The 20,303-nt window shown below is 40.0% G+C and overlaps 1 protein-coding gene across 1 annotated transcript in view; it reads left to right on the top strand.

The window, feature by feature from the left end:
* Positions 1–20,303, top strand: part of dtnbp1a (dystrobrevin binding protein 1a) — a 91,062-nt gene that overhangs the window by 65,203 nt on the left and 5,556 nt on the right. Inside the window, exons 8-9 of the mRNA XM_060921356.1 lie at positions 12,523–12,678; positions 18,966–19,112. Of these exons, the coding sequence (XP_060777339.1) occupies positions 12,523–12,678; positions 18,966–19,112 (303 nt within the window). The remainder of the gene's footprint in view (positions 1–12,522; positions 12,679–18,965; positions 19,113–20,303) is intronic.

Genomic DNA, 20,303 nt, shown 5'->3' with positions numbered 1-20,303 from the left:
TTGCTGTTTGTCCGACTGGACAAGTGGATTAAAAAGTTAAAGTCTAGCCCTGGTGTAGCTCCGCCCATCCCCATATGTTTCAGTGACATAATAGCCTCTTTTTCATGTCACTTTTCTCGATTAATCTGCCTTTCCATGTACAGTGTAATTCGAACAGTTAGTTTTCCATATGTCCAAGAAATTCTTTTTTTTTTAAACTTATTCTCCTATATTGTAAGAAGGTGTGGCTACACTTGGGAATGAAGTGATTGTGGAAGAGACCAGCTGCAGCCAGCCAGCTAGCATCACCACAGGATTGAATTCGTCATTGGACACATACTTATTTGAACTTTTCGAATAAGAAAAAGGCTCGATTAATCATGCTAGCTAGGTAGCTAGACCTTGATAGCGATATTATTTCAGTATTAAAGACATCGAAATGTGGGCAAAACGCATTTGTTTATCAGTGAACACATACATTTAGGATGGATAAGTATGCTAGTTAGTTTACAGCGCGTCAGGAATGGCCCAGTGTCTCAAATAATGTGTTATGAGTTATTAACTCGCATTGCTCAGCTCACACGCTGAACGAATTTCCAGTTTATTTGTGTGATAAACGTTCTTATTAGACGCATCCGTATGAGTGAAATATCTCCAGCTGAAACTTTTTAAGCTCTCTGGGTAGATGGATTGGATTGATTTGTACAGTGAAGACATTCTGTGATACGCTGGACCTTGGGGGCAGGCTCTGTGGGTGAGTATATGAAATAAGTCTACATGTCTTCTAATCTCATTCCTACTGGTTGAATGGGAGGCCTCAGGGCCACGCCGTCCACATTTTTGACAGTCGATGCTTCAAACAGACTGCATAACAAGTCATCATGTAGAACGGATTACGTTTGAAATCATTTTTCCATACTGCGTAAAACAGCCTTGGCTCCAGAATTGATATTCGTTGGAATCGTTAAAACGTTTTCTCAGACCAGGGTCAGGTTGTAAAAAGAATCATTTGTTGACGTACAGTATTACAATTAAAGTACATAAGCTGCCCAGTAAGTCGAATTATAAGTTGATAGGAAGACGTGCTTTCCACCCCTTTCGTGCTGTGAATGGTATGGTCCAAGCTTGCTTCTCCTTTAGCGCTGTGTCCCTGAGCAGGAGATGCTTCAGCATCACACAGAGTATGACAGTGTGTGTACGGGTGCATGTGTGGGTCTGCTGTGAGTGATCTTCAGACCGGCTGTAAAAGGTGCGAAGGGATGCAGGTTTAACCTTTTCTCTTCTGAAGGTGTCTTTCAACCTTTTTTTTGGACTCTTCACTGATCTTCAGACGCCAGAGACAGGAGCATGTGCACGCCTGGAGCTGTGGACAGCAGTAAGAGGAAATAGTGTTTGTTTGGCTGTGAATACAGTTTAGCTGCCATGGTGATAAGGGTCAGTCTGGCAGCGTTTTGTTTAAATGATCCTTTTCTCTAAGACGACTCCGTGAGTCCCAGATGCACTGTTGTTTGTCAGATGGATGCTTGAGGGCCCTTTGAGCTTCGGTGAAACTGATGAAAGGTTTAGTTGTGGCTTTTGGGCTGGAGTCCAGTGCATCGAAGGAGGCCATGCTGGTCTTTGCAAATAAGTCTGTTTTGGCTCTCATGTAAAGAACTCGTGCTGTTCTGTTCAGCTGCTGTTTACTGAATTCTTGCGTGCGCGCGCGTGTGTGTGTGTGTGTGTGTGTGTGTAACCATAAATATATATGGTTTTGTTCACCAGCTGCAATATATGTATGGCTTTTTTGCATTTTAACTGCAAGATGCAACATGCTAGAAGGAATGTTACGGTGTGTGTGTGTGTGTGTGTGTGTGTAAAACCCTCAATCCGAACTTTGTGACGTATCTAGACATGAAAGGATTCGGTCTTCCACTTGAAGATGGAATATTTAAATAATATTGGCTGGATTTTTTTGTGGTATATCAGAATTCAAAGTAGAGTTCAATATCATGCTATAGTCATGAAAGTGTTCCGGATTTTCCCGGAATTCCGGATTTTTAGATTTTCATGAAAATTCCTCCGGATTTTTTCCGCTAATGACGAAATACTCGGAAATCCGGATATTTGACAAAACTCTTGAAAATCTCCGGTTTTCCGAATGGAGAAATGTATTTTTCAGATTTTTCTCGTTCCTAGACATGGCGTAATACTTCGCATCGTCCTTGCATGGGCGTGGTCCTTAAACAGCCCAAACATAGTTCATTGATTAAAGACAGGTGTTCTTTGTTAACGGCATGCGTGCCGGAGCTCGTTAGGTGCGCGCGCCCAAGGTGCGCCTTCAGGTGCACGTGCTAAGGCGCGCAGGACTGACACCGTTCTGCGCAAGCGCAAGACGATCGCACTAGAAAGCATGTTCAAGCTGCCAGTGTAGCTGCAGTCTTTCTTTTTAGTTGCGAATTACGAGTATTTTCTCGTGTTGTTAATTCGCCACAAGCAAAACTTTCCTCATCCTTTCGATGTGAAGAGAGGTATTTTTATATATATATATATATATATATATATATATATATATATATATGCATGTGTTTTGAAGCTAAGTTTTAGTGCCGTTTCTAGAACACAACATTAAGAAAACGTGGAAGAAACAGCAATAATGGAAGAGCCGGTTTCTAAGCTGCCTAAAACTAGCAGTGGTAATTATTTTTTTGTTACATAATGTACTCAGGCTGCCAGTCAGTGTGTGACACACACACACACACACACACACACCCTACCCTACGCCCCTGATTTACATGAGAAATTTGGTATTCATTGGTGTGTTTAAATTTACAGACAATACGAACTAATGTAAACAATTGGCTTCAACTCGCATAAATATGAATTGGAAATTTTTAGTTCACTTTAGCTTCTGCAAACGCACAACTCTACTAAAAGATTGATAAACGAGGCTCAGTGTCCCCAACATTGAAACCTGAAAGCTTTAGAAACTCTAACAGACCTTTACTTTTTAACAGTAGTGTTTTGAGATTTTGCTGAGTTTACCTTCAACTGTCTGATTTTTTTTTTTCTTTTTCAAAATAATTAACTGTGTAGGCAGGAAAATCACCGCGTTTTCTAAATGCACTCCTGAAAATTACTCATTCACTAGGGGAATTAAATTTGATATTTTTGACATGTTAATCATTAATGTACATGAAAGAAAAAGGCTTAAAAGTTATAACTTGTTTTAGTGAAAATAAGTACTAAAATGCACTAGAATGCAGGGGTTTGCGTGTTATGTTATTAAAATATTTTCGGGGGACGTTGCCCCCCCCCCCCCCCCCCCCCCCATATCTTAGTTTGACTTTCAAAAGTTCAGGGGGGTTTTCTTTGCTCCACTTTCATCTCTACATGCTTTCTGAATGGAATACATCTGATATGCCATGAAAAAAAGCCAGCCAATATTGTTTATCTCATTATCTCTAGCCGCTTTATCCTGTTCTACAGGGTCGCAGGCAAGCTGGAGCCTATCCCAGTTGACTACAGCTGAAAGGCGGGGTACACCCTGGACAAGTCGCCAGGTCATCACAGGGCTGATATTGTTTATTATTATTATTATTATTATTATTATTATACATACACACACATTCCTTTCAGGTGTTCATGGTGTCTTTCTCTTTCAAAATTCTCTCAATATCTTCTGTATTTAATGAAGCAAACCTGGCAGCAATGTTTGTTTCCGCTAGTGCGGTAGTTTTACATCTCCGATGTGTGACGTCATGTTGTCTTGACAACCACGCAATATGATAAACCATACTCAACGCTCATTCTCCATTGGGTAGAGTGACGTAACACATGTTGGATAAGCGATATGCTAATAATATTGCATGTTATCAAACCAAATGAATGAAACCCGCTAGAAGGGAATAGAACAAGTTTTTATTCCATTGAAAAAGTGTCCTGTATGTATAATAATTCAGAATATTGGATATTCTAGTGATGTATTTGAGTCAGGATAGTGGAAATATGATGATGATAAGATGAGAGAAGATATTCCTTTATTGAGCCCCATGGGGGGAAATTCAGGTGTTACAGCAGCTCAAGTACAGAGTAAATATAAATAGATGTAGAATGAGTTAAAGAAGAAAAAAATAGAATAGAATAAAAAAAATAGACTTGCCATACTTTTTATGCATCTATTCAGGCTGTTGGGTTTATAGCCCTGATTTAGCAAGTGCTGCAAAATGAGTAAGTTGTGTCACGGAAACCATTTATCGTGTTTGTCTTCCAGCTGGGAAATCAGGATAAACCAGATGGTACAATTGGAGAAAAATAAGTACACCGTCTGTGAAAATCACTGTGTCGAAGATATGGGTTTTGGAGGCCAGCAGTGTTGACGAGTCAAGGAAGGAAGAATCTCTGGTACTTTTCACCACGTGACAATACTGACTGCTAAAAACTTCCAGTCTTCAGGTGTTCTCCAAAATAACAGAAACAAATAACAGTATACAGTGTCTTGCAAAAGTATTCATCCCCCTTGGTGTTTGTCCTGTTTTGTCATATTCCAAGTTGGAATTAAAATGAATTTTTGGGGGGGTTAGCACCATTTGAGTTACACAACATGCCTGCAACTTTAAAGGTGAAAATTGTTGTTTTATTGTGACACAAACAATAATTAAGATGGCAAAAACAGAAATCGGGCGGCATGGTGGTGTAGTGGTTAGCGCTGTCACCTCACAGCAAGAAGGTCCGGGTTCGAGCCCCGTGGCCGGTGAGGGCCTTTCTGTGCGGAGTTTGCATGTTCTCCCCGTGTCCGCGTGGGTTTCCTCCGGGTGCTCTGGTTTCCCCCACAGTCCAAAGACATGCAGGTTAGGTTAACTGGTGACTCTAAATTGACCGTAGGTGTGAATGTGAGTGTGAATGGTTGTCTGTGTCTATGTGTCAGCCCTGTGATGACCTGGCGACTTGTCCAGGGTGTACCCCGCCTTTCGCCCGTAGTCAGCTGGGATAGGCTCCAGCTTGCCTGCGACCCTGTAGAAGGATAAAGCAGCTAGAGATAATGAGGTTAGGTTAACTGGTGACTCTAAATTGACCGTAGGTGTGAATGTGAGTGTGAATGGTTGTCTGTGTCTATGTGTCAGCCCTGTGATGACCTGGCGACTTGTCCAGGGTGTACCCTGCCTTTCGCCTGTAGTCAGCTGGGATAGGCTCCAGCTTGCCTGCGACCCTGTAGAACAGGATAAAGCGGCTACAGATAATGAGATGAGATGAAAAACAGAAATCTGGAGTGTGCATAGGTATTCACCCCCAATGTCAATACTTTGCAGAGCCACCTTTTGCTGCAATTACAGCTGCAAGTCTCTTGGGGTATGTCTCTATTAGCTTAGCACACCTAGCCACTGGGATTTTTGCCCGTTCCTCAAGGCAAAATTGCTCCAACTCCTTCAAGTTAGATGGGTAGCATTGGTATACAGCAATCTTCAAGTTATACCACAGATTCTCAATTGGATTGAGGTCTGGGCTTTGACTAGGCCATTCCAAGACATTTAAATGTTTCCCTTTAAATCACTCCAGTGTAGCTTTAGCAGTATGTTTAGGGTCATTGTCCTGCTGGAACGTGAACCTTCGTCCCAGTCTCAAACCTCTGGCCAACTCAAACAGGTTTTCCTCCAGAATTGCCCTGTATTTAGTGCCATCCATCTTTCCTTCAGTCCTGACCAGCTTTCCTGTCCCTGCAGATGAAAACTATCCCCACAGCATGATGATGCCACCACCATGCTTCACCGTAGGAATGGTGTTCTCAGGGTTTGTGCCACACATGGCATTTCCCATGATGGCCAAAAAGATCAATTTTAGTCTCATTTGATCAGAGAATCTTCTTCCATGTGTTTGGGGAGTCTGCCACATGCTGTTGGGCAAACTCCAAATGTGTTTTCTTAAGCAGTGACCTATTTTCTGGCCACTCTTCCATAAAGCCCCACTATGTGGAGTGTACGGCTTAAGGTGTTCCTATGGACAGATTCTCCCATCTCCGCTGTGGATCTTTGCAACTCTTCCAGTGTTATCTTTGGTGTCTTTGTTGCATCTCTGATTAATGCCCTCCTTACCTGGTCTGTGAGTTTTGGTTGGCGGCCTTCTCTTGTCAGGTTTGTAGTGGTGCCATATTCTTTCCATTTTGCTGTAATGGATTTAATGGTGCTCTGTGGGATATTCAAAGTTTGGGATATTTTTTTATAACCCAACCCTGATCTATACTTCTCCACAACTTTGTCTCTGACCTGTTTGGAGGCTCCTTGGTTTTCATGTTGCTTGTTTAGTAGTGTAGTAGAGTCAGGGTCCTTCCAGAACAGGTTGATTTATTCAGACATCATGTGACACTTTGATTGCACACAGGTGAATCTTAATCAACTAATTATGTGACTTTTGAAGTGAATTGGTTGGACCAGCTCTTATTTAGGGGTTTCATACGAAAGGGGGCGAATACTTATGCACACTCCAGATTTCTGTTTTTTCATCTTATTGTTTGTCAGCTTTAAAGTTGTCAGTATGTTGTGTAAATCAAATGGTGCTAAGCCCCCAAAAATCCATTTTAATTCCAGCTTGTAATGCAACAAAACAGGTCAAACACCAAGGGGGATGAATACTTTTGCAAGACACTGTGTATATATATAACGTTGATATAAAAACCTAATAAGGAGTAGGACCAAGCTTTGCCTTTCCAGCTTTAATCGTTCTTGTAATGCTGCTGTACAAGTCCTGAGTGGTCGATTGTATCGTACTGGGACGTTTCTCAAAAAGAAAAGCCAGATGTTTTTCTTTTTCTCCAGAACATCTCAGTCAGTTTCTATGGAAGGTACTTGACTTCTTCATGGTGTTCATCTCATGTCATCCCAAGTCGTCATTTTGCACCTGGTCGTGTTCATATTTGCTGCTCCTTATACAAAGCTATAAATAAGTACGCCCAAAGTAATTACTGGATATAATGGTTTCCAGGAGACCGCTGTCCAAAACATTAATTTCTTACTGTATGTAAGACTTTCCAGGAGACTTTGTGGGTTAAATGCAACCACTGGCGTCCTCTGAAATAGAAAGCTGTTTTCCTGCTGCTCAGGTTTCCAGATTCTGCTCCTCATATCTTATGCTTCTTTATGCATCGTCCTTGGGCATTCACAAGCTTTCCTGTAAAAATGTTTATTTTTTTTTTAAATGGATGATGCACCTGCGGTTTGTGCACACACACTATTTGGCTTCATGCCTCATGCTGCTTTGAAATCTCACATACCAAAGTGACCTTTTCTAGTGGATGCATGCTGTTGGTTGGCGGTCGACCTAATACTGTATAACTCACCTGTACAGCTGTGTTTATAATTGTACTGTAGTCACATTAAAGTCAAGGTCATTTTTTCATGTCTTGAAGAGGGACTCCTGTGACTTCACTAAGACGGCGCATTAGCAGTTAGCACTGCTCTCATTAAGATAAGCGATTAAGTTAAGTGGCCCATGGGCTTCGCCTGTGCAGTTACCAATCGCTCTCGCTCTAGTGCAGCCAGGGGACGACGCTGGATTGGTTCTTCCATGTTCTCCTCCATGACAAAGCACATAATCCATGACAGCATGTAGAAATTTTCACTATACGTCTCTCTCGTGTCCTTATCACGTATCCCTGCTGTTGGATAATTCACTATTCAGCAGTTGTGTCTCACACTCTGGTTTCCTTTTCATGTGTGCTCAAAGTGTGATGAATGTGAGGCTCATGCCTGAGGGTCACGCCAATACATCATTAGCCTCCAGAGTACCAAGAACATGCAGCAATAGACGAGTAGACCGTATCGGATATAATTTTGTTATTTTGAAATAATGCCATGCACAAGTACTATAAGTGTACTAGTGTATGGTACAGAGAACGGTTTAAAAGTACATATGCCGGATACCATCCTCTAGGTTATACTAGCATGTGTGAGGAAACCGATACCGTTATATCTACACTACAAGGGTGATAAGTCTGTTTTAATGCAAGCGATTTCCCTCGAAGCAATTAATGTAATGTATTTGAGCTGCTGTAGCATTTCAGACCTCATTTAATGTTCTCCTGCTTAGAGATGTGGAGTCAGCAGATGCCGTCAGGTCTATAAATATTTGGACACGACAAGTTTATTGGTATTTTAGCTGTCCAGTATAGTATGTTCGTTGGATGCTCTTAATTTAAGAGCATCATCCAAAATGGTGCTGGAATTACAGCTTGTTTTAGATTTGGTGTGCACCCAGTACGCTGTAAGCTTCCCAGTAATTCTGCACTATCTAACCAGTACCTCACACCTGTATTGTATGAGAGTAACAACCGGTGACTTGTTGTGGCTTTTATTTTTATTTATTTATTTTGTGTGTGTGTGTGTGTGTTGGGTCTAGCAAGTTCCAGTCCCAATGCCACACCTCATTACTGAAACAAGAAATGTTGCCAGGCAAAACAAACCTCGCCCGGCAGCACTTATTTTATACCTATATGTTGATAATTTCTCAATCATCAGCTATCAGGTTATAGTCCTATGAAAATCCATGACTTTGAGTTTGACATTTCAGAGTCATTCAAGGTCAAAGGTCATGTGCCAAATGAAGGCCCATATGGCACTTCCTATAAGTTGATAATGGTAAATATCTGTCTACCATCAACCATTTTCAAGTTACAGCCCTCTGAAAATCTGTGACCTTGAGTTTGACCTTTCAAGGTCACTCAAGGTCAAAGATCATGGTGCCAAATGAAAGGCCATATGGGAGTTCCTATATGCTCATAATAGTAATCATCTGTCTACCGGCAACCGTTTTTGAGTTAGAATGGAAAATGTGTTATTTTGACCGAAAAGTTGACCTTTCCGGAGACCTTGACCTTCATCTTGACCTGATTACCCCCAAAATTTAATTAGGTAATCTACGGACCATTGCCCACCTACCCTGAAAATTTGAAGTCAATCGGTGCAACCGTCTAGACGGTAGATTAACAGATACACAAACAAACAAATGAAAGTTTGAAAGAAAACTATGAGAGCTACCCCGTCATGTAGCATAGCAATGGAAGCAGAATTGAAAAATGAACTTTTTGAAATTGGTTTCAAGTAAATATGATGAATATGAAGGAAGATACCGTGGAAAAAAAACCCCAACAATTTTGACCTTTTTGGTGACCTTGACCGGATGACCCTCAAAATGTTGGTGACCAATGCCCATCTATCCTGAAAGGTTCATGAAGATTGGTCCAGCAGTTTTCCCGTAATGTAGCTAACAAAAAAAACAAAACAAAGAAACCATGCTGAAAACAATACCTCGCCCCCTGGTGGACTCCATCCCGGGCGAGGTAATAATTAAGAGGTTACAGTACAGAATGTAAGCTTTATAGAGGCTGGCTCAACCTTCTAAGAAGCCTCACATCCATGGATATTCCACAATTCGGAAAACAATCCAACGACATCCTAAGCCGTAGATTGTAAATTCTGTTTTCGTTTGGTTATTCCATCGTAATGGACCAGAACTGGCCTCGGACGGCTACAAAGGAAAGAAAATATCAGGCATACTCTATTCAGAACTTCAATGTGTTACATGTAGATGAAAAAAAGGTTTGCGATGGATTTCGAAGGGATCACGAACAGTGAATTTGACAGACTAGCAGTCAAATGATTTTCAAAACAAAAATGATGAACTGGGGGGTGGCACGGTGGTGTAGTGGTTAGCGCTGTCGCCTCACAGCAAGAAGGTCCTGGGTTCGAGCCCCGGGGCCGGCAAGGGCCTTTCTGTGCGGAGTTTGCATGTTCTCCCCGTGTCCACGTGGGTTTCCTCCGGGTGCTCCGGTTTCCCCCACAGTCCAAAGACATGCAGGTTAGGTTAACTGGTGACTCTAAATTGACCGTAGGTGTGAATGTGAGTGTGAATGGTTGTCTGTGTCTATGTGTCAGCCCTGTGATGACCTGGCGACTTGTCCAGGGTGTACCCCGCCTTTCGCCCGTAGTCAGCTGGGATAGGCTCCAGCTTGCCTGCGACCCTGTAGAAGGATAAAGCGGCTAGAGATAATGAGATGAGATGAGATGATGAACTGGATTCTGGGAATCGTGAGTCAGCCCCTTTTAATATTTAACAATTATTTGCTGAAGGTGAAGTGAATATCGGTGAATAATAACAGAGATGAAGTCGAGTTTATTATTCATTGAGCCTGAGACGGATAATTGCTTTAGTATAAATACACAGGTGATTATTTTTTAAAATACTTTATTTCAGACTTCAAAAGCAGCATGCAGATGTAATAAAAGCGCAGCGCAGACTTGTCACTTATGTCGACTCAGATAAAACACTTTGCTTTGAAATCGATAAAATAAATCACAATTCCACCTTACCTTTGAATAGTTTTAGACCAAACTTCGTAGCATCTTTAGTGCTTTTAGGAGCAGCATTTTTTCGTAATATGTAATTCTTCTTCACTTACGGTGACGAAGCGATTGGCCGCCATTTTGCCTAGTTGCTTGAGGTGATTGGTTGAGAAATTCGGACTATTTCTCGATAATTAGCGCGTGCAATTTTCTATAATCACCTCCATATCTACACTGTATACTAGAGAGAAATTACTAATAGGAATTCAGCTCTTTTTGTATATTAAAGGTAGACTGCCTTTCAGATTTTTCAAGTGTAGGTCATAAAAATAATTTTCCCTGACACCCAATTATTTTTGTTTAGTGGACTGAAAGCTACTAAGTTTGAATCACAAACTTCCAATTTTATTGCAATTTTTTTTTAAATAGAATAGTTTAGGGCCACATGGCCCTAAATTCTGCTATTTTTTCCTGCTTCAGCATGACCCAATACAAGATACTACATCATGCATTACGTGGTGGGCTTTCCTCGTTGGCGCAAAGCATTATGGGATACAAATTTGAAACAGGAGAGAAAAATGGAGGACGTGAGTGTGTGAATGAAACGTGAAAGACCGACTACAGTAACAGAAAGCGAGAAGAAAAGACGTTATGTTCTATACGAAGGAAAGGAAACGCAGGACCAAATTAATAAATATCGGCGGTCAGCGAGCACCTCGGTGTGATCAGCTGTTTGTTTAACGACAAGATGTAACGGTCAGTGCACGGTCAAAGGTAAACCTGCGCATGCGCACACGGACTTCCTCTGTCTGCTTGACCTGCGTGAAGTGATCGGTTTCACGTACGTTATTTGCTAGGGAATCTACTCAAATTAAATAACTTCCCAGCCACAGAATGTGAGGTATTACAGAAATAAATATATATCACAATGACCAAATTTCAGAGGGAACTAAATTTCACCGATTTTATGAAATCGAAAGGCTATCTAGCTTTAAACGACTAGGAAAAATAACTGCAGAAGGAGTGAGATTTAAAAAAAAAAACAGGCCCATGCCCTCTCCACACTTCATAAAAAGTGATATCTGTGTGACATTGTTTTATTACAGTGCAAAAAAAAAAGGTAGGTTGTCTGTAGAATGAGCTATATCCTGACGGAAAGTTTAGCCTGCTTTCCTAACCATCTACTCATTCCTAAAGATTCCATCGAACCCTCGAGACTCCGTATGCATCACTGACAGTACAAGACACTATCTAAGACACATTAATTATTTTCTAAAGTTTTTTTAGGGTGGCATTTATGTTAAAGGCAGTCTCAGCTCGAAGGCCTGACGCCTAAACAGAAGTCATGAGCGAATCAGGGAAGAAGAAAGTATCACCTCAACACTAAAGCAGAAGCGATGATGTATGAACTGCTAAGAAAAGCGCTTTGCTCCGTTATTTATGGTTATGGATATGAACATGTTCTGTGCAGCTGTAGGTGTGAGCTACTGAACAAGGACGAACCTTGTCGAATTAATACTTTGTTATTCCACCAGATCTGCAGCTGCATGACCTATTTTATATAGACCTTGTCTTTCTAGTTGAGAGTTGACCCAAGTGCACGCAACAACAGCTCTTTCACCCATGCGTCTCTTTTTTTTTCTGCCTCCGTTCCATTACAGGATGTTTGTAGGAGTGCAGTCCCAGCTCTAGCACCTACCTCACGTTGCCTACACACGGAATAGAGACGATGCCACTTTAGTAACAAAGCCATGCTTCCTGCCATTCAGTGGAGTGAGCTCTCTTCCTGTTGGAGATAAAGACGATAAAGAAGCGCACTCGATCACACATACAGCACACGCTCGCACATGCACATTCATACGTTCTGAGTTAGTATTCATCTTTCTGCAGGAGGGGAGTCGTTTTCAGTGCAGAGTTGCTTCAATTCATCTGCAGCCTTTCCTTTTTTTGTGGGTGTGCTTCGTGCATACAGTCGGGGTTGTGATCTCGGCAGGAAGTCGCAGTAGGGTACATGAAACTCTTCACAGGAACACTCAGGACAATAACTGACAACCGGGTTGGCATTTCATTTGACAATTTGCAACCTTTTGATTGCGTTTCATGTTAAAGTGAACTAATACCACATAATGGTTTCAGTTTCCTGAGTGCAGAACGTTATTTTTACTCCCCCGTCCTGTCTTTCTGTTCTCTCTCTCTCTCTCTCTCTCTCTCTCTCTCTGTCTGTTGTTCATGCTAGCCGAGTTGGATGCTGAACACGCCCAGAAGGTCTTGGAGATGGAACATGCACAGCAGGCGAAGCTAAAGGAGAGACAGAAGTATTTCGAAGAGGCATTTCAACAAGACATGGAGCAATATCTGTCGACTGGCTACTTACAAATCACTGACCGGAGAGGTGAGATGGGGAGATACATACACTTCACACTGACTGCTTTTTGTTCTCTTGTCCGAAACAGATTTGCAAATTATATGGACTTTAATCGTGAGCAAATGCAAAGTCAGTTCTACCTGTACTAATGGCACCCATCCTGCAACCACAGTATACATCCCCAGTTCCAAAAAAGTTGGGACGCTGTGTAAACTGTAAATAAAAACAGAATGCGAAGATTTGCAAATCACGGAAACCCTATGTTTCATTGAAAATAGTACAAAGACAACATATCAAATGTTGAAACTGAGAAATTTTATAGCTTTTCAAAAAATGTGTGCTCATTTTGAATTCGATGTCAGCAACATGTTTAAAAAAAAAAATTGGGACACGGGCATGTTTACCACTGTGTTGCATCAACTGTACTTTTAACAACAGTCTGTAAACGTTTGGGCACTGACGAGACCAGTTGCTGTAGTTTTGAAAGAGAACTGTTGTTGCCTGATGTACAATTTCAGTTGCTCAACAGTTCAAGTTCTCCTTTGTCGTATTTTGCGCTTCATAATTCACCAAATGTTTTAAATAGGAGGCAGGTCTGGACTACAGGCAGGCCAGTTTAGCACCTGGACTCTTTTACTACGGAGCCATGCAGTTTTAAAGGGGAACTGAAGGCAAATTTTTTCATTATCAAAATTCTATTTCTCTCATTTTATTAAATATAGGAATGCATTTTTTGATCGCTATTTTGTCACTGCTATAGCAAGTTATGAGTGTTTTGAAATATGCTATGTAATGTATATCGGTCCATATGTCAAAGCAATGGCCATAAATGAGATTCGTTGAGACCTGTGCGAGACTTCGTAGGGCTGAAGTAAAATGTACAGCGGAAATCAAAGTGACCAACGTCTACCAATGTTGTCAAAAGACACGCGCGCCCTCTTTCAAATGCTGATGTAATCAAGCCGGAAGTTTTGTTTGTTTTGATAGCAATCAGGAAAGTTTGAAAAAAGTAGGCAGTAATCATCATTTAAACTCGTTTTTGTGCAGTATTTCGTTTGGAAAACAGTTTTCAAAATGGCGGCACTGACACTTCACGTTTCAAAGTCTCGCACAAGTCTCGTGAAAATCGCGTGGATAAGCGACGCCTGCTGTGGACCAAACAAACTAAATTCAACATGGCCAAAAACCGAATAGGCCGATAAGTATAATTAGTTGCCAATACGAGTCATGATATAAGGTTACTAAAACCGAAAACGTAATTGAATAACACGTTAATTAAGAACTAAAGCAAGTTTAAAAATGACTTCAGTTCTCCTTTAATATGTGCAGAAAGTGGTTTGGCATTGTCTTGTTGAAAGAAGGAAGGCCTTCCCCGAAAAAGATTTTGTCTGGATGGCAGCATATATTGCTCTGAAATGTGTATATATCATTCAGTATTAATGATGCCTTCCCATCAGACCTCGGGACAATTTTCCACTTCACCTCAGTCCATCATAAAAGAGCTCAGGCCCAGAGAAGGTGGCGGTTTTCAATGAAATATAAGCTTTCCATGATTTGCAAATTCTCGCATTCTGTTTTTATTTACAGTTTACACAGTGACCCAACTTTTTTGGAAATTGGGGCTGTACTCCACACTAGTTGCTTTATACAGTATTATTCTTCCCTACTTAAATATTAAAGGATGGTAATTCTGTGTTAAGTAGGAGTGTGTTGGCGCTCCGATCACAATGTAGTGTTTAGATTTACTGTCTCATCTTTCCTACCTCTTCTTTCCTGTCTCATGCTGCTGTCCTGCTCTCTTTGAGGTACGTTAGAGCTTCACCTCGTCTCCTCCTGCCTGTGCTGCTCTACGCATGTATAGTTGACTTTATGGTGGTGTTTGCTGTGTAAAGTACATACTCAGTGAAGTGTACTTGTAGATGAAGGCAAGCGTAATCAGGAGATCTACATTTCTACAGATTTAAAGGAATACTCTACTTTGTGATCTCTAGCCATCGTATCTGTAGCATGTGTCTAACGACTAGGCCTGTAACGATGCATCATGCGACGATAAATCACGATACAAATTTATGATGATTCAAATCGATTAAATAAAAAATGAACTGTGATTATTATCAGGCTGCCTAATCTTAGTTTTTCTTTGCCGTAATTGTATTGTTTAGACAGCAGAGGGTGCAATAACGTGTATTGGTATAAATACAGAGGTGATTTATAGAAAATTGCGCTTGTTGATTTGGTTGAGAAATTCAAACTATTTCTCGATAATCACCTCGAGTAATTCGGCAAAATGGCGGCCAAGTGCTTTGTTACTGCAAGTGAGGAAGAATTACAAATTCAGAAAGACAATGCTGTTCCTAAAAGTACTAAAGATGCTACGAAGTTTGGTCTAAAACTATTCAAAGGTAAGGTGGAATTGTGATTTATTTTACCTGTTTCAAAACAAACTATTTTATGTGATTTAGATTAGGGATAAAATTAGCTCATGTTTTAAGTCGTTCAAATTCTGTAAAGCTGCTTTGCGACAATGTTTATTGTTAAAAGCGCTATACAAATAAACTTGATTTGATGTGAGTCAGCATAGATAAGTGACAGAAGTCTGCGCCGCGCCGTTACTGTATTTACATGCCACGTTTGAAGATTGAAATAAATTATTTTTTTAAAAATACAATTAAATATTTTTAAAATAATCACTGATATATTTATACTAACACAATTATCCGCCTCAGACTCGGTGAATATTCACTTCGCCTTCTGCAAATAATTATTAAACAGCGGGAATAAACGTAACTTCACGGTAGGCGGAAGTACCACAGCTCTAATACCGTGGGGGAACAGATCTAAAATGGGATGGCGCTGTTGTGTGATTGACTGGACAAATAGATTTAACAAGAAATCAGAGCTCTCTTTTTACAGACTGCTGAAAGATAAAGAAAAAAAGAATCAAATAGAGGAATTACAAATGTTCATAAAAGTTTATTAAGAGAAGGCCTATTTTTATCAACTTTTTTCATTTTTAATAAAAGGAATATTTTAGTTCATAGGCTATTATATTTTACTCCAACCTTTCCAAATGTTTGTAAATAATTATTGTTGGTTATTAAGAAAACAAAACAAAAAAAGTTGTCTTGTTATTTAACAAAAGGAATATTTAAGTTGATGATAAATAGGAAAATAAATGTTGCACTTTTTTTTGGGGGGGGTAATAAAATTTTCATATATATCGAACCGTGAACCCAATATTGTGAACCGAATCGTGAATTGGGCGAATCGTTACATGCCTAGTAGCTCCCACCAGGAAGCATTTTGTTTTACTTCTTTATTCCCAACTCGTTTCAAATGGAAATGTTAAGACTGTTGTTGAATTCTCACTTTTTATTTAATTATTGTAGCGTAAATTGAAAGCTACACTCCAACACATTAAGGTGAGACCCATATCAGAGAACCAAAGCTCCAACACAGGAGGAGTTAGTGTCGATGCACCAGTATAAAACGCATTCATTATAAGGCGTATCGATTATAATTTATGATGCTTCATTACCAACAGATTATTATCCTAAAAAAGGAAAGAGGGTTGGTGTGTTTTAAAAAAAAAAAAAAAAGAGAATTAGTATTCTTTAAACTAATGTGTGATTAATTTAATAAGCTAATGAGAGGTAATTTGCTAAAACTCTGTTACTTAAAATAGTCCTCCTTTAGGTCATCGTTCACAAATTAATGCCAGGACGACCCCATATTCTGACTGAAGCTGATCACATGATGGTCAGAGCTACTATATTGTATCGCAGGGGTTTTCAAAGTGTGGGAAAGTCAGCCCCCCCTCGGAGAGCAAATAAACAACAGCGCCCCCCCCCCCCCCCCCCCCCCCCCTACAATTTTTGTTGTTGCTATACTTAATGTTCCATTCGTATTTTTAAAAAATGGTTGTTGTACACATTTTTATTTTTTTCTTTTTCACATTTTAAACATCTGTGCTTTTTAAAACATCTTGTTTTACACATTTTAAACATCTCATAGCATCGTTAGCTAGCACCTCTTGGCAGACAACACACTGTGGCAGTGGAGCATCTTCAGATCCAGTCCATGAAAATCCAAACTTTAAATAATCGTGGTCATACTTCCTTCTTTTTTCAGTCCCTCCAGGATTCCGCAGGCCTTTTTTGTGATTGTTGCGGGCTAAAATGTCTGTTGCGGGGGTTTTCCAAAAAATTGCGATGAAAGTTGCGGTGTTTTTTAGGTTTTTGTTGCGATTACATTGCGGGAGGAAGTGAAAGTTGCGAGAAATTGTTGTGATTTTCTCTTTTTGTGATTAAAATTGAGTGATATGTTAAATATTAAGTTATTACTGAAAAAACTATTGATTAAAAAAAACAAAGACACTGAGAAATGGTCCTATAAACAACTTTACCAATATAAAAGATTACCAGGACTACAAAAATGCAGAAAAATAGGCTTTACTTATCCAAATGCAAAGTGCATAGAACCTCACAGCACAACATGAAGTTACCTTAAAATATAATATAAATGCCTCAGCTTTCATGTAAGAAAAAAAAACCTATTAATACTAGTACTGTGTGCAGGCAGTCTCTCCTGAAGACTAAATTAAACAATAATTATAAACTAATAAAATAAATGGCTCCGGCTTCATAGAAGAAAAAAAACAATTTGAACAGAATCTCACAGTATGATGCTGAAGCTGCCTAAACAATGGAAAATAAAATACCATTTTGGCAAAAATGTTGGCATCCATTAATTTCTTGTATTAAGTAAAAAAAAATAATGTAAAGTGCACACAGTCCTTCACTGTAAACATAACACACTTTCAGTAACAGAATTTAAGCCTATATAAACACTGACTCGCACATCATGCAATGTTGCCAGATACTGCTGACATTTTCCAGCCCAAAATATGTTCTAAACCCACCAAAATGCACTTGAAACCGCCCAATCTGGCAACACTGCGCGCATGCTGCTTCTCTTGAACGTATACACGGAAGTAAGGCGGAAGGGAGTTTGTCGACGTCACCTCAAGACGACGCCAATGATTGGTCAGATTTGCGGGAAAGTTGCGGTGATTGGATATAATTGCAACACCGCCCTGAATTCGCGGGGATTGGTTGAATTTGCGTTGAAGTTGCAAATCGCAACATCCTGGAGGCTCTGTTTTTTTGCTTGGCTCAGACTCTGTCTCCTCACTCACTGTAGCTTTAGGTACTAAAAATCGATCCATTTTGTCTCTGGCAAAGGCTAGCTGAAGTTCGCTAAATGTCCGCAATAGTAACTTATTCTGGTTTATTTTTCCTCACGTTGTGCCCCCCCTGAAGAACTCTGGCGCCCCCCCAAGGGAGGCGCACCCCACACTTTGAAAAGCCCTGTTGTATCGTATTGTCGCAGATTTGGTGGTATCGTCAAATATCGAATAGATGCCTTAAGAATTATAATTGTATCATGCTCTGTTTATCCTTTATGCCTAAATCTAGCACCTAGCACCTCTTTCACCCATCTTCATTAGGGTGCATCAGTTGTCCCCTAAAAATGAAAAGTTCCTCCGATCATGATGCATTTTTGTTTTTATGTTCCTTTTGGTAAGAAAACACACTGAGTGAAATATTTTGACAAAATTCAAAAGTTTAATGGTGGCACCAGGAGCTCAAAGTTATGGAAAAAGCTGCTATTTTATGACTTTTATGACAAAATTTCGATCACTTTTCATGAAACATTATGGCACCTTATAGAGTATACCAAATATCTTAGATACACGTTTTTAGTACATATTCTAAATATATTATCAAGCACAGTTTGAGTTTTAGCTGTTCACTGAATCATTGTTCAACTACTTTTAAACAATACAAATGTATGATGAATCACATTAATGCTTCTCAATCCCTTGCAAAGGTTCTTAACATGATCTCTGGGTCACAAGAAATCAATAAATGGAGTCCAACATTGTGATTCAAACCTTACGCGAAAACATAAAATAAGCGTTTTTTGGCAAAAAATGAACCTCATGGTGCCACCATTAGACTTTTGAATATGGTCAAAAAATTTTACAGGATGTCTTTATTGGTGAAAAGGAACACCCAAACAAAAATGCATCAGATTTTATGAAAGTGAGGGCAACTGATGCACCCTAATCTTCATCACTCAAGTAGTATTAGTAATTTTTTTATTTAATTTTTTTAGGAACCCTGTATTTTATTTATTGTAATGTGTGTGGATTTTAATTCATGTTCAGTGATTGTGTCTTTCATTGCTGAAGATGGACTTTTGAAAATGGACCAAAAAGGCTTAAAGAACTTGTGTGTGTTCCTGGGCAGCATGTCCAATAGGCAGCATGTCCTCGATGGAGGTGAATGTGGATATGTTGGAGCAGATGGATCTTACAGATGTGTCTGATCATGAGGCTTTGGATGTTTTCCTCAACTCTGGTGGTGATGAGAACAGTTCCATTTCTGCTCTCAGAGGTAATATTAGCCTTAATGGATGATGCCATTGATGGATTACTGTCTGTCTGCATTTTTCTTTATAATTACATTTATACACTTTCATTAATATTCATGCCCCTCCCATATGGCACTAAATAGATGACTTGTGATCATGTGATCAAAATGTGCTACGTCATGAGCATCCGCCATGATGGTGGATATACAAAGCGCCTAGGACGGCAGCCGCTGAAAGCGTGTCTGTAAACAATGTTGAAGTTTCTCATTATTACCATGATTTGAACAATTGAGCGAAGATTCGATACAAAGAGAAGATAGATATGTGTGGTTTTGACACATATTATTTAAAAAAGTCAGACATTTCTGAAGATAAGACACTTCTACCGAACATCGAGTACGAATACAGGTCATTTCGTCCAATGACCATTTCGTCTAATAATTAAGACATTTCATCCAAAGCCTTTTTCATACGCACTATCGATTTATTTTATATTTCAGATATTTGTTTGTTCGAAAAAGGAATTCTCAATGGAATTTGACCGAAGCAAAACATATTTTTGTAAAGCAAATGAGTGCCATAGTACGTGCGCTTCGACACTAAAGAGTGTACTAAGGGGGGGGTAACCACGTCAGCCCATATCGCTTGCTGACACTGGGATGAGTTTAACTCCCTTGTCAATGCAGGCTGTTCACTTGTATGTCTGTGTTTCCGGCTGGATCATATTAAATCTTCAGGCGTGGAGCAGTGCTCTCGCAGGGGCTTCATTCGCGAATCCCGGGCCAAGGCAAGGCCTTACTGACCTGATGGGGAGGCTTAGAGGGAGGTGCCTGTAAAATTTGGCTTTGCTGTGAGCTCCCCTGGCTGAGTTATTAATTTTTAAAGCCGGCTGGATCATATTAAATCTTTAGGCGTGAAGCAGCACTCTCGTGGGGGCTTTCATTCGTGAACACTGGAATACCTGAAATATAAAATAATTGATAGTGCATATGAAAAAGGCTTTGGACAAAATGGTCATTGGATGAAGCGTCCTGATCCCCTCGTCTCCTCTCCGTACTAAGCCTCAGAGTTTCCTCGCCCTCTTTCTGAATCACGGACGAAATTCTAAAAAATCGGAACGTGCCACAGTCACAAGTACTGTTGTGACCGCAACCATATACAGCACAAAGATATGGCATAGCTAAAAGAACGCTTAAAGCAGCGGAAAAACAAAG

The sequence above is a fragment of the Neoarius graeffei genome, chromosome 5 (genome assembly GCF_027579695.1).
Source record: "Neoarius graeffei isolate fNeoGra1 chromosome 5, fNeoGra1.pri, whole genome shotgun sequence".
NCBI lineage: Eukaryota > Metazoa > Chordata > Actinopteri > Siluriformes > Ariidae > Neoarius > Neoarius graeffei.
The sequence above is the reverse complement of the archived record's forward strand: the minus strand, read 5'-3'. Positions and strand labels throughout refer to the sequence as shown.